Source organism: Bombina bombina, chromosome 4 (genome assembly GCF_027579735.1).
Source record: "Bombina bombina isolate aBomBom1 chromosome 4, aBomBom1.pri, whole genome shotgun sequence".
In the NCBI taxonomy this organism is placed as follows: Eukaryota; Metazoa; Chordata; class Amphibia; order Anura; family Bombinatoridae; genus Bombina; species Bombina bombina.
In genome coordinates, this window is record NC_069502.1 from 972,218,836 (window position 1) to 972,234,229 (window position 15,394).

The window sequence follows — 15,394 nt, forward strand, 5'->3', positions numbered from 1 at the left end:
AAGGGAATGATTGTGACTGAAGGTTTCGACAAGCTGAAATCAATTTTAGACGTCTCTTGTCTGTTAAAGACAGAGTCATGGACACTGAATCTATCTGGAAACCCAGAAAGGTTACCCTTGTCTGAGGAATCAATGAACTTTTTGGTGAATTGATCCTCCAACCATGATCTTGAAGAAACAACACAAGTCGATTCGTATGAGATTCTGCTAAATGTAAAGACTGAGCAAGTACCAAGATATCGTCCAAATAAGGAAATACCACAATACCCTGTTCTCTGATTACAGACAGAAGGGCACCGAGAACCTTTGTAAAAATTCTTGGAGCTGTAGCTAGGCCAAACGGCAGAGCCACAAACTGGTAATGCTTGTCCAGAAAAGAGAATCTCAGGAACTGATAATGATCTGGATGAATCGGAATATGCAGATATGCATCCTGTAAATCTATTGTGGACATATAATGCCCTTGCTGAACAAAAGGCAAGATAGTCCTTACAGTTACCATTTTGAACGTTGGTATTCTTACATAACGATTCAATATTTTTAGATCCAGAACTGGTCTGAAGGAATTCTCCTTCTTTGGTACAATGAAGAGATTTGAATAAAACCCCATCCCCTGTTCCAGAACTGGAACTGGCATAATTACTCCAGCCAACTCTAGATCTGAAACACAATTCAGAAATGCTTGAGCTTTCACTGGATTTACTGGGACACGGGAAAGAAAAAATCTCTTTGCAGGAGGTCTCATCTTGAAACCAATTCTGTACCCTTCTGAAACAATGTTCTGAATCCAAAGATTGTGAACAGAATTGATCCAAATTTCTTTGAAAAAACGTAACCTGCCCCCTACCAGCTGATCTGGAATGAGGGCCGCACCTTCATGAGGACTTAGAAGCGGGCTTTGCCTTTCTAGAAGGCTTGGATTTATTCCAGACTGGAGATGGTTTCCAAACTGAAACTGCTCCTGAGGATGAAGGATCAGGCTTTTGTTCTTTGTTGAAACGAAAGGAACGAAAACGATTATTAGCCCTGTTTTTACCCTTAGATTTTTTATCCTGTGGTAAAAAAGTTCCTTTCCCACCAGTAACAGTTGAGATAATAGAATCCAACTGAGAACCAAATAATTTGTTACCCTGGAAAGAAATGGAAAGTAGAGTTGATTTAGAAGCCATATCAGCATTCCAAGTTTTAAGCCATAAAGCTCTTCTAGCTAAAATAGCTAGAGACATAAACCTGACATCAACTCTGATAATAGAAAAAATGGCATCACAGATAAAATTATTAGCATGCTGAAGAAGAATAATAATATTATGAGAATAATGATCTGTTACTTGTTGCGCTAAAGTCTCCAACCAAAAAGTTGAAGCTGCAGCAACATCAGCCAATGATATAGCAGGTCTAAGAAGATTACCTGAACACAGATAAGCTTTTCTTAGAAAGGATTCCATTTTCCTATCTAAAGGATCCTTAAACGAAGTACCATCTGACGTAGGAATAGTAGTACGTTTAGCAAGGGTAGAAATAGCCCCATCAACTTTAGGGATTTTGTCCCAAAATTCTAATCTGTCAGACGGCACAGGATATAATTGCTTAAAACGTTTAGAAGGAGTAAATGAATTACCCAATTTATCCCATTCTCTGGAAATTACTTCAGAAATAGCATTAGGAACAGGAAAAACTTCTGGAATAACCACAGGAGATTTAAATACCTTATCTAAACGTTTAGAATTAGTATCAAGAGAACCAGAATCCTCTATTTCTAAAGCAATTAGTACTTCTTTAAGTAAAGAACGAATAAATTCCATTTTAAATAAATATGAAGATTTATCAGCATCAATCTCTGAGACAGAATCCTCTGAACCAGAAGAGTCATCAGAATCAGAATGATGATGTTCATTTAAAAATTCATCTGTAGAGAGAGAAGTTTTAAAAGATTTTTTATGTTTACTAGAAGGAGAAATAACAGACATAGCCTTCTTGATGGATTCAGAAACAAAATCTCTTATGTTATCAGGAACATTCTGCACCTTAGATGTTGAAGGAACTGCAACAGGCAATGGTACATTACTAAAGGAAATATTATCTGCATTAACAAGTTTGTCATGACAATTAATACAAACAACAGCCGGAGGAATAGCTACCAAAAGTTTACAGCAGATACACTTAGCTTTGGTAGTTCCAGCACTAGACAGCGATTTTCCTGAAGTATCTTCTGACTCAGATGCAACGTGAGACATCTTGCAATATGTAAGAGAAAAAATAACATATAAAGCAAAATTGATCAAATTCCTTAAATGACAGTTTCAGGAATGGGAAAAAATGCCAATAAACAAGCTTCTAGTAACCAGAAGCAAAGAAAAAATGAGACTGAAATAATGTGGAGACAAAAGCGACGCCCATATTTTTTAGCGCCAAATAAGACGCCCACATTATTTGGCGCCTAAATGCTTTTTGGTGCCAAAAATGACGCCACATCCGGAACGCCGACATTTTTGGCGCAAAAGGACGTCAAAAATGACGCAACAGAAAAGATTTTTTGCGCCAAAAAAGTCCGCGCCAAGAATGACGCAATAAAATGAAGCATTTTCAGCCCCCGCGAGCCTAACAGCCCACAGGGAAAAAAAGAGTCAAATTTTAAGGTAAGAAAAAAAGATTGATTCAAATGCATTATCCCAAATATGAAACTGACTGTCTGTAAATAAGGAATGTTGAACATCCTGAGTCAAGGCAAATAAATGTTTGAATACATATATTTAGAACTTTATAAATAAAGTGCCCAACCATAGCTTAGAGTGTCACAGAAAATAAGATTTACTTACCCCAGGACACTCATCTACATGTTTGTAGAAAGCCAAACCAGTATTGAAACGAAAATCAGCAGAGGTAATGGTATATAAATAAGAGTATATCGTCGATCTGAAAAGGGAGGTAAGAGATGAATCTCTACGACCGATAACAAAGAACCTATGAAATAGACCCCGTAGAAGGAGATCACTGCATTCAAATAGGCAATACTCTCCTCACATCCCTCTGACATTCACTGCACGCTGAGAGGAAAACCGGGCTCCAACTTGCTGCAGAGCGCATATCAACATAGAATCTAGCACAAACTTACTTCACCACCTCCATAGGAGGCAAAGTTTGTAAAACTGAATTGTGGGTGTGGTGAGGGGTGTATTTATAGGCATTTTGAGGTTTGGGAAACTTTGCCCCTCCTGGTAGGAATGTATATCCCATACGTCACTAGCTCATGGACTCTTGCTAATTACATGAAAGAAAAGAACTTTCCATGAAAGAAGTTTGATATCAATAGAATGAAGGGGTTCAAACGGAACCCCTTGAAGAACTCTAAGAACCAAGTTTAAGCTCCATGGAGGAGCAACAGGTTTAAACACAGGCTTAATTCTAACTAAAGCCTGACAAAATGCCTGAACGTCTGGAACTTCTGCCAGACGCTTGTGTAAAAGAATAGACAGAGCAGAAATCTGTCCCTTTAAAGAACTAGCTGATAATCCTTTGTCCAAACCCTCTTGGAGGAAGGACAATATTCTAGGAATCCTAACCCTACTCGATGAGTAATTCTTGGATTCACACCAATGAAGATATTTACGCCATATCTTGTGGTAAATTTTCCTGGTGACAGGCTTTCGTGCCTGTATTAAGGTATCAATTACTGACTCTGAGAAGCCACGCTTTGATAGGATCAAGCGTTCAATCTCCATGCAGTCAGACTCAGAGAAAGTAGATTCGGATGATTGAAAGGACCTTGTATTAGAAGGCAGAGTCCATGGTGGAAAGGATGACATGTCCACTAGGTCTGCATACCAGGTCCTGCGTGGCCACGCAGGCGCTATCAAGATCACCGATGCTCTTTCCTGTTTGATTTTGGCAATCAGACGAGGGAGCAGAGGAAACGGTGGAAACACATAAGCCAGGTTGAAGAACCAAGGCGCTGCTAGAGCATCTATCAGTGCCGCTTCTGGGTCCCTGGACCTGGATCCGTAACAAGGAAGCTTGGCGTTCTGGCGAGACGCCATGAGATCCAATTCTGGTTTGCCCCAACGGAGAACCAATTGAGCAAACACCTCCGGATGGAGTTCCCATTCCACCAGATGAAAAGTCTGGCGACTTAGAAAATCCGCCCCCCAGTTCTCTACACCTGGGATATGACAGAAATTGCCCAAGCACCAAGGGTGTAGCAAAACTTGTTTGCAGGTGTGCCAACTATTGGACCTGCACCAAGGTCCCAAGAAAACAGTCCAAAAATAATAGTATAGCTGCACCACCAATTGTATTAAAACATCATGTCTTTATTTAGCCACTTTAAAACAGACAACGTTTCGGACCCATGTCCTTATTCATGTCTAACATTCAACTCTAAAAACAAACCTTATAAAGGCTGTAGCACCACCAACCACACCTATTTTCACCTGTGTTCACTTAATACAAAATACATTTTATTTTTGTGTTACTTAATGCCATCTAGTGGCCATCATTAACATCTCTTGTTGCATTATCATACTTTTTTCAGCAAAGGAGATAAAGAGAACAAAAACTTTTTCATCATTGTTAATTATACATCAGGTTAATATACTCAGTATATACACCTGGGATATGGATCGCTGACAGGTGGCAAGAGTGAGTCTCTGCCCAGCGAATTATCTTAGAGACTTCTGACATCGCTAGGGAACTCCTGGTTCCCCCTTGATGGTTGATGTAAGCCACAGTCGTGATGTTGTCCGACTGAAATCTGATGAACCTCAGTGTTGCTAGCTGAGAACAAGCCAGAAGAGCATTGAATATTGCTCTTAACTTCAGAATATTTATTGGGAGGAGTTTCTCCTCCCGAGTCCATGAACCCTGAGCCTTCAGGGAGTTCCAGACTGCACAACAACCTAGAAGGCTGGCATCTGTTGTTACAATTGTCCAATCTGGTCTGCGAAAGGTCATACCCTTGGACAGATGGGCCCGAGATAACCACCAGAGAAGAGAATCTCTGGTTTCCTGATCCAGATTTAGTAGAGGGGACAAATCTGTGTAATCCCCATTCCACTGACTGATCATGCATAATTGCAGCAGTCTGAGATGCAGGCGCGCAAATGGCACTATGTCCATCGCCGCTACCATTAAGCCGATTACTTTCATGCACTGAGCCACCGTGGAGCGCGGAATGGAGTGAAGAACACGGCAAGCATTTAGAAGTTTTGATAACCTGGACTCCGTCAGGTAAATTTTCATTTCTACAGAATCTATTAGAGTCCCTAGGAAGGAAACCCTCGTGAGAGGAGATAGAGAACTCTTTACTTCGTTCACTTTCCACCCATGCGACCTCAGGAATGCCAGAACTATCTCTGTATGAGATTTGGCAATTTGAAAGCTTGACGCCTGTATCAGGATATCGTCCAGGTAAGGAGCCACCACTATGCCTCGCGGTCTTAGGACTGCCAGAAGTGAGCCCAGAACCTTTGTAAAAATTCTTGGGGCTGTAGCCAACCCGAATGGAAGAGCTACAAATTGGTAATGCCTGTCTAGAAAGGCAAACCTCAGGAACTGATGATGATTCTTGTAAATCGGAATGTGAAGGTAGGCATCCTTTAAGTCCACTGTGGTCATGTACTGACCCTCTTGGATCATAATGACGGAACTCTGAGGAATTTGTTTAGGATCTTTAAATCCAAAATTGGTCTGAAGGTTCCCTCTTTTTTGGGAACCACAAACAGATTTGAATAAAACCCCTGTCCTTGTTCCGTCCGCGGAACTGGATGGATCACTCCCATTACAAGGAGATCTTGTACGCAGCTTAGGAATGCCTCTTTCTTTATCTGGTTTGCAGATAATCTTGAAAGGTGAAATCTCCCTTGTGGAGGAGAAGCTTTGAAGTCCAGAAGATATCCCTGAGATATGATCTCCAACGCCCAGGGATCCTGAACATCTCTTGCCCACGCCTGGGCGAAGAGAGAGAGCCTGCCCCCTACTAGATCCGTTGTCGGATAGGGGGCCGCTCCTTCATGCTGTCTTAGAGGCAGCAGCAGGCTTTCTGGCCTGCTTGCCCTTGTTCCAGGACTGGTTAGGTTTCCAGGCCTGCTTGGATTGAGCAAAAGTTCCCTCTTGTTTTGAAGCAGAGGAAGTTGATGCTGCACCTGCCTTGAAATTTCGAAAGGCACGAAAATTAGACTGTTTGGCCTTTGATTTGGCCCTGTCCTGAGGAAGGGTATGACCCTTACCTCCAGTAATGTCAGCAATAATTTCTTTCAAACCAGGCAGGAATAAGGTCTGCCCCTTGAAAGGAATGTTGAGTAATTTAGACTTTGAAGTCACATCAGCTGACCAGGATTTGAGCCATAGCGCCCTACGCGCCTGGATGGTGAATCCGGAATTCTTAGCCGTTAGTTTAGTCAAATGAACAATGGCATCAGAAACAAATGAGTTAGCTAGCTTAAGAGTTCTAAGCTTGTCAACAATTTCAGTCAATGGAGCTGAATGGATGGCCTCTTCCAGGGCCTCAAACCAGAATGCCGCCGCAGCAGTGACAGGCGCAATGCATGCAAGGGGTTGTAAAATAAAACCTTGTTGAATAAACATTTTCTTAAGGCAACCCTCTAATTTTTTATCCATTGGATCTGAAAAAGCACAACTGTCCTCAACCGGGATAGTGGTACGCTTTGCTAAAGTAGAAACTGCTCCCTCCACCTTAGGGACCGTCTGCCATAAGTCCCGTGTAGTGGCATCTATTGGAAACATTTTTCTAAATATAGGAGGTGGGGAAAAGGGCACACCGGGCCTATCCCACTCCTTACTAATAATTTCTGTAAGCCTTTTAGGTATTGGAAAAACATCAGTACTCACCGGCACTGCATAGTATTTATCCAGCCTACACAATTTCTCTGGCACTGCAATTGTGTCACAGTCATTCAGAGCAGCTAATACCTCCCCAAGCAATACACGGAGGTTCTCAAGCTTAAATTTAAAATTAGAAATCTCTGAATCAGGTCTCCCCGATTCAGAGACGTCACCCACAGACTGAAGCTCTCCGTCCTCAGGTTCTGCATATTGTGACGCAGTATCAGACATGGCTCTTACAGCATCAACGCGCTCTGTATCTCCTCTAACCCCAGAGCTATCGCGCTTGCCTCTCAATTCAGGCAATCTGGATAATACCTCTGACAGGGTATTATTCATGATTGCAGCCATGTCCTGCAAAGTAATCGCTATGGGCGTCCCTGATGTACTTGGCGCCATATTAGCGTGCGTCCCTTGAGCGGGAGGCGAAGGGTCCGACACGTGGGGAGAGTTAGTCGGCATAACTTCCCCCTCGACAGACCGCTCTGGTGACAATTCTTTTACAGATAAAGACTGATCTTTACTGTTTAAGGTGAAATCAATACATTTAGCACACATTCTCCTATGGGGCTCCACCATGGCTTTTAAACATAATGAACAAGTATCCTCTGTTTCAGACATGTTTGTACAGACTAGCAATGAGACTAGCAAGCTTGGAAAACACTTTAAAGCAAGTTAACAAGCAATATAAAAAACGTTACTGTGCCTTTAAGAGAAACAAATTTTGAAAAAATTTGAAATAACAGTGAAAAAAGGCAGTTACACTAACAAAATTATTACAGTGTATGTAACAAGTCAGCAGAGCATTGCACCCACTTGCAAATAGATGATTAACCCCTTAATAACAAAAACAGAATAATAAATGACAAAAACGTTTTTTAAACACAGTCACAACTGCCACAGTCTACTGTGATTGTTACCCTCCTCAAACACGACTTTGAAGCCTTTTGAGCCCTTCAGAGATGTCCTGTATCATGCAGAGGGAAACTGAATGTCTCTGTCAGTATTTTTAGCTGCACAGAAAAGCACTAAAATAGGCCCTTCCCAAAGGCAAAAATCAAACCAGCCATGTGGAAAAAAACTAGGCCCCAATAAGTTTTGTCACCAAACATATACAAAAACGATTAACATGCCAGCAAACGTTTTATATTACACTTTTATAAGCGTATGTATCTCTGTTAATAAGCCTGATACCAGTAGCTATCACTGCATTTAAGGCTTAACTTACATTAATCCGGTATCAGCAGCATTTTTCTAGCAAATTCCATCCCTAGAAATATATTAACTGCACATACCTTATTGCAGGAAAACCTGCACGCCATTCCCCCTCTGAAGTTACCTTACTCCTCAGAATATGTGAGAACGGCAGTGGATCTTAGTTACTTCTGCTAAGATCATAGAAATCACAGGGAGATTCTTCTTCTAATGCTGCCTGAGATGAAACAGTACACTCTTGTACCATTTAAAAATAACAAACTTTTGATTGAAGTTAAAAAACTAACTATAATACACCACTTTCCTCTTACTACGTCCATCTTTGTTGAGAGTTGCAAGAGAATGACTGGATATGGCAGTGAGGGGAGGAGCTATATAGCAGCTCTGCTGTGGGTGATCCTCTTGCAACTTCCTGTTGGGAAGGAGAATATCCCACAAGTAATGGATGATCCGTGGACTGGATACACTTAACAAGAGAAAAAGTATAATCAAATTTGATTTGTTCTCCTATTATTCTTTGTTGAAGAGATATCTAGATAGGCAGCGTGCACATGGCTGGAGCACTACATGACAGGAAGTAGTGCTGCCCTTGTGCACTAACATTGTTACAAAACTGCTGCAGAGACGTGCACACTCCTGAACTTACATCCCTGCTTTTCAACACGAAAACAAAGAAATATTGATAATAGACGTAAATTGTGCGTTCTATCTGAATCATGAAAGAAAAACACGTATGTTCCTTTAATGCTTGCACTGTTTATAAATCCATTTGCCCCAGTTAGGGTATTAGTGTAACATAGTTTTGCTCTCAGCTTATACTTTCAACCTAAGCACTTCATGTTTTTATTTAGAACAGACAATATGAAGCTCAAACACATGGAACGTTTATAACACTATACAAGCATGGATTTGATCAATCATTACATTTGATTTTGTGTTTGTGATTATAACATTTTACAGCTATGAGATTTGAAGGTTGAAATCCTTTAATAGGATTGCTATTAGCAGACATATACAACAAGAAGGGGATTTGCATAGAGATCTTCATATAGTCTGTAAATACATTTCACCTGGGCTTCAAACATGCCCAAACAATTGTATGTCTGGACTCTTACTGACAAACATGCCCAAACAATTGTATGTCTGGACTCTTACTGACAAACATGCCCAAACAATTGTGTGTCTGGACTCTTACGGACATGTCAAAAGCTCTGAAAGAAACAATCCTTAAAATAAGGAGATGATATGTGTTCAAATTCCAAAGAGATCAATTTAATAATGGTCTGCTGTTTAATTCTAGATGGATAGATATCAATTTCAGCATTTCATGTATTTTAATCATTTTATTATAAATGGCATAATTTCATGAAAAACTTCAAACCAATCAGCTGATTTTACTGACCACCTGGCTAAAATGTAAGTTAATACTAAGCCAAAGTTCCAAAGGTTGTTGTACAAACGATGTGCAGAATAGTTACTTTACTATGAAATCTGTGCAATATTAGTGAAATACCATGAGATAAAGCAATGGTGATGGCAGATTGCAGGCTCCCCCTTCTGACAGACTTTTGTACTGCCGCTACATTTATAATGTAGGCACTGATAATGAAAGAAGGACTGGCTGCCAATATGCGTTCTAATTTATTCCAAAATCTTTCACTGGGGTTGAGGTCAGGGCTTTGTGCAAGCCAGTCGAGTTCCTCCACACCTTGCTTTATGCACAGGGACACAGTTCTGCTGGAGCAGTAAATGGCCTTGCTCCAGACTGTTGCCACAAAGTTGCAAGCACCCAGCATGATTAATCCCTCCCTTTTAAAGTGGCAATGTGCTTTACACCACAACAGCAGAGCTCGTCTACAGCTGCACCGCAATGGAAAACCATTTCATGATACTCCAGACTGACAGTTCTTGCGCAGATATTGATTCCAGTGGTAGTTTGGAACTCTGCAGTGAGTGATGCAACAGATTGTAGGTTTTTTACACGCTACTCGCTACAACACATAGAAGTCCTGCGTCTATCACTTGGCGTCTTGTTGTTCCCTGTTGTTGCTCCCAGACACTTCCACTTCACAATAATAGCACTTGATTACAATTCAAATCAAATTCTTGTAGTGCACAGTATGTAAAACTAATGTCTTTCTAAATCTCTCTTTCTTGTTTTGTCAAATTGCAGAGATTTGGTGCTAAAAATTCCAAACATTTTATATTGTATATAAACCAAATATGAAGAGCCAGAGGACCAGTCATGATTGGACACTACTGTGTTTCTATTCATTTACTAAAAATCAGCTATGTTGTGGGGATAATATATAATTCTCATTTGCTGACATCTACGTTAAATAGTGAGGAAGCTATACAAAAATATGATCCATGTATTATTAGCCAAATTTCACAGCCATATTTATTTCCCATTCATTTCCACCAATAGAAGCATTTTATATACATTTACAGGGCAATGATGACCACCATATAACCGCAAACATACACAGATTCTGGATTTCATGTAATAAAATAGACAAGACATACATGCCTTTGCTAGCTTGAACCACAGTTCGTAGAGATAGCCAAAAACCTTGGCATGAATTTTGGTGGACTGGATGTTGTTCAAATCGCCAAGAATTCCCAGGATTCTCCTCCACAAAACAGCTGCAGAATCTGCATGCCAACCACTGAGGTTGCCGCCAGCAATTATGCTGCAGTCTCCGGCAAGGCACTCACTGCTGTCTACAAAGAAAGTAGAAACAAAATTGTTTAGTGGCTCAGGATATAATGCTTTTTAAACTGATGCTTAACATGTTTTCAATAATACATAAAAAAATTGCCACTAGAAAAATAAAGGCACCAAAAATATTTAAATACACTACAATCTGCACATATTAATCAGCACAAATTGGGTAAAACATTTGATATGCAGTTATATCATGCTACACCTAGAGGTCACTACAGAACAGTGTTTTTCAGCAATGAATCTTAAATACCACTAATTAGGCTTTGTTTTCAAACCTGAGAAATCACAACTGACCGAAATGATTGATTAAACACATTAAAATATGCATCTTTAGGGAAAGGTGAGGACTTAAAGCCACTGGCTTCTAAAGGAGATGTGAAACCCATGATTCAGATAGTGAAAACAATTTTAAATAACCTCCCGATTTACTTCTATTATAAAATTTGCTTCATTCTCATGGTATCCAATGTTGAAGAAGCAACAATGAACTACTAGGAGCTAGCTGAACGCATCGGGTGAACCAACGGCAAGAGGTATTTATGCAGCCACCAATCACATGCTAGCTCCCTGTAGTGCATTGTGGCTCCTGAGTCTACTTAGGTATGCTTTTCAACAATGGATACCATTTTAATTTTAAACGTTCTGTACCTTAAATTGAGCATTTTACTTATCGAAAGGAAACAAAACTGACCCATTTTCTGTAATGATCTTAAAGAATCATAGCTAAAAAATAAATAATCTTCTAATTACGGTAAAACAAATCACAGTAACCACTACTAGGACTTCCGGGAAAGCAATTTTATTATATAAACAATAAAATGTGTTGGAAATATGCTTCCAACGCTAATCTTGGTACTTTACATTATCTAAAAGTTGTTTAACTGTTTATTATATTTTTTTGTTTAATAGAATATATTGTAGTAATTACGGTTTATAGACCGGATTTGTGTGTTTAATAGGGCAATTAAAGGGACAGTCTACACCAGAATTTTTATTGTTTAAAAAGATAGATAATCCCATTATTACCCATTTCCTAGTTTTGCACAACCAACACAGTTATAAAAAACATAATTTATATAAGAACTTACCTGATAAATTCATTTCTTTCATATCAGCAAGAGTCCATGAGCTAGTGACGTATGGGATATACATTCCTACCAGGAGGGGCAAAGTTTCCCAAACCTCAAAATGCCTATAAATACACCCCTCACCACACCCATAAATCAGTTTAACGAATAGCCAAGAAGTGGGGTGATAAGAAAAAAAGTGCGAAAGCATAAAAAATAAGGAATTGGAATAATTGTGCTTTATACAAAAAAATCATAACCACCACAAAAAAGGGTGGGCCTCATGGACTCTTGCTAATATGAAAGAAATGAATTTATCAGGTAAGTTCTTACATAAATTATGTTTTCTTTCATGTAATTAGCAAGAGTCCATGAGCTAGTGACGTATGGGATAATGAATACCCAAGATGTGGATCTTCCACGCAAGAGTCACTAGAGAGGGAGGGATAAAATAAGGACAGCCAATTTCGCTGAAAAATAATCCACACCCAAAACAAAGTTTAAATCTTATAATGAAAAAAACTGAAAATATAAGCAGAAGAATTAAAATGAAACAGCTGCCTGAAGTACTTTTCTACCAAAGACTGCTTCTGAGGAAGAAAACACATCAAAATGGTAGAATTTAGTAAAAGTATGCAAAGAAGACCAAGTTGCTGCTTTGCAAATCTGAACAACCGAAGCTTCATTTCTAAATGCCCAGGAAGTAGAGACTGACCTAGTTGAATAAGCTGTAATCCTTTGAGGCAGAGTTCTACCCGACTCAACATAAGCATGATGAATCAAAGACTTTAACCACGATGCCAAAGAAATGGCAGAAGCTTTCTGACCTTTCCTAGAACCAGAAAAGATAACAAATAGACTAGAAGTCTTTCGGAAATCTTTAGTAGCTTCAACATAATATTTCAAAGCTCTAACTACATCCAAAGAATGCAACGATCTTTCCTTAGAGTTCTTAGGATAAGGACACAATGAAGAAACTACAATTTCTCTACTAATGTTGTTAGAATTCACAACCTTAGGAAAAATTTTAAATGAAGTTCGCAAAACCGCCTTATCCTGATGAAAAATCAGAAAAGGAGACTCACAAGAAAGAGCAGATGAGGAACTCTTCTAGCAGAAGAGATGGCCAAAAGAAACTAGCAATCTTTCTGTGAAAAAGAACAGAAAGAACAAAGATTTGTCCTTTCAAGGAACTTGCAGACAAACCTTTATCCAAACCATCCTGAAGAAACTGTAAAATTCTAGGAATTTTAAAAGAATGCCAAGAAAAATGATGAGAAGAACATCAAGAAATGTAAGTCTTCCAGACTCGATAATATATCATCCTAGATACAGATTTACGAGCCTGTAACATAGTATTAATTACGGAGTCAGAGAAACCTCTATGACTGAGAATCAAGCGTTCAATCTCCATACCTTCAAATTTAAGGATTTGAGATCCTGATGGAAAAAAGGACCTTGCGATAGAAGGTCTGGTCTTAACGGAAGAGTCCACGGTTGGCAAGGAACCATCCGGACAAGATCCGCATACCAAAACCTGTGAGGCCATGCTGGAGCCACCAGCAGAATAAACGAACGCTCCTTAGAATTTTGGAAATCACTCTTGGAAGAAGAACTAGAGGCGGAAAGATATAGGCAGGATGATACTTCTAAGGAAGTGACAATGTATCCACTGCTTCCGCCTGAGGATCCCTGAATCTGGACAGATACCTGGGAAGCTTCTTGTCTAGATGAGAAGCCATTAGATCTATTTCTGGAAGTCCCCATATTTGAACAATCTGAAGAAATACCTCTGGGTGAAGAGACCATTCGCCCCGGATGTAGCGTTTGGCGACTGAGATAATCCGCTTTCCAATTGTCTATACCTGGGATATGAACCGCAGAAATTAGACAGGAGCTGGATTCCGCCCATACAAGTATTCGAGATACTTCTTTTATAGTCAGAGGACTGTGAGTCCCTCCTTGATGATTGACATATGCGACGGTTGTGACATTGTCAATCTGGAAACAAATGAACGACTCTCTCTTTAGAAGAGGCCACGACTGAAGAGCTCTGAAAATTGCACGGAGTTCCAAAATGTTGATTGGTTATCTTGCCTCCTGAGATTCCCAAACCCCTTGTGCTGTCAGAAACCGCCATACAGCTCCCCAACCTTTCAAGACTTGTATCTGTTGAGATCACAGTCCAGGTTGGAAGAACAAAAGAAGCCCCCTGAACTAAACGATGGTGGTCTGTCCACCATGTCAGAGAGTGTCGAACAATCGTTTTTAAAGATATTAATTGAGATATCTTTGTATAATCCCTGCACCACTGGTTCAGCATACAGAGCTGATGAGGTCGCATGTGAAAACGAGCAAAGGGGATCGCATCCAATGCAGCAGTCATAAGACCTAGAATTTCCATGCATAAGGCTACCGAAGGGAATGATTGAGACTGAAGGTTTCGACAAGCTGAAACCAATTTCAGACGTCTCTTGTCTGTCAGAGACAGAGTCATGGACACTGAATCTATCTGGAAACCTAAAAAGGTTACCCTTGTCTGAGGAATCAACAAACTTTTTGGTAAATTGATCCTCCAACCATGTTCTTGAAGAAACAACACTCATAAAAGACTGGAAAGGTTCTTTCTATTGAAAATGAGCAAAGGGAATTGAATCAAATGCTGTGGCCATAAGACCTAAAACTTCTATGCATATATAGCAACTGAAGGAAATAATAGAGACTAAAGGTACCGACAGACGGAACCCAATAAAATTGTCCCTTGTCTGATAGAAACAAAGACAGTGACACAAACTATCTGGAAACCTAAAAAAGGTGACCCTTGCATGAGGAATCAAGAGCTTTTGAAAAAAAGATCCTCTAACTATGTCCTGAAGAGCAAAGAGAATCATATGAGATTCCGCATCCTCAGAAAATAATCTGAATGAAAACAGAAAAATTAAAATATGCATTTATTGTATCTAATGAAAACAAATAATGCTATCAATGACCATAAAAAGGCAGAATAGTTTGAATAAAACTCCAAAACCCAGTTCCTAAAAAAGGAACTGGAAGAAATACCCCAGAAGATTCCAGGTCTGAGCAGCGCTTGAACCCCATGGGTGCCCAGCCATGCTTCAATAGTACCCAAAATATATAGGACAGAAACACACTTAAAGAAAGTGTTAGCCTTACTGGAATAAAATCAAAGAAATTTGGACCAAATAGAACCAAATAAATTTCAAAGAAGTCTTAACCTGCCCCTTACCAGCCAAGCTGGAATACGGCACGTACATCGCAATATTAGGGAGCTGATTTCGAACTGAAAAATTTCCAATTATAAACATGTTACTTGGGAAAGAACTCAGGAATTCGTTCCTTAAAAAGAACAACCAAACTAGTATAAGCTTAAAGTTTTAGTCTTAGAACTCAATCTTGAAGCCCAGAGTAACAGTTAAGAATTGAATCCAATTATAAAACAAATAATTGATTATCTTAGAACAAAAGAAATATGGATTTTTTTTTTTTTAAAAATCACAAAATTCTTCTAGCTAAAATAGCTAAAGAC

The 15,394-nt window shown here is 39.5% G+C and overlaps 1 protein-coding gene across 2 annotated transcripts in view; it reads right to left on the reverse strand.

The window, feature by feature from the left end:
• The window catches only part of RALGAPA2 (Ral GTPase activating protein catalytic subunit alpha 2), a 1,332,894-nt gene that overhangs the window by 778,109 nt on the left and 539,391 nt on the right, over positions 1-15,394 (reverse strand). For both annotated transcript variants that reach the window (XM_053712011.1, XM_053712010.1), the window contains one exon: positions 10,583-10,776. In XM_053712011.1, the coding sequence (XP_053567986.1) occupies positions 10,583-10,776 (194 nt within the window). The remainder of the gene's footprint in view (positions 1-10,582; positions 10,777-15,394) is intronic.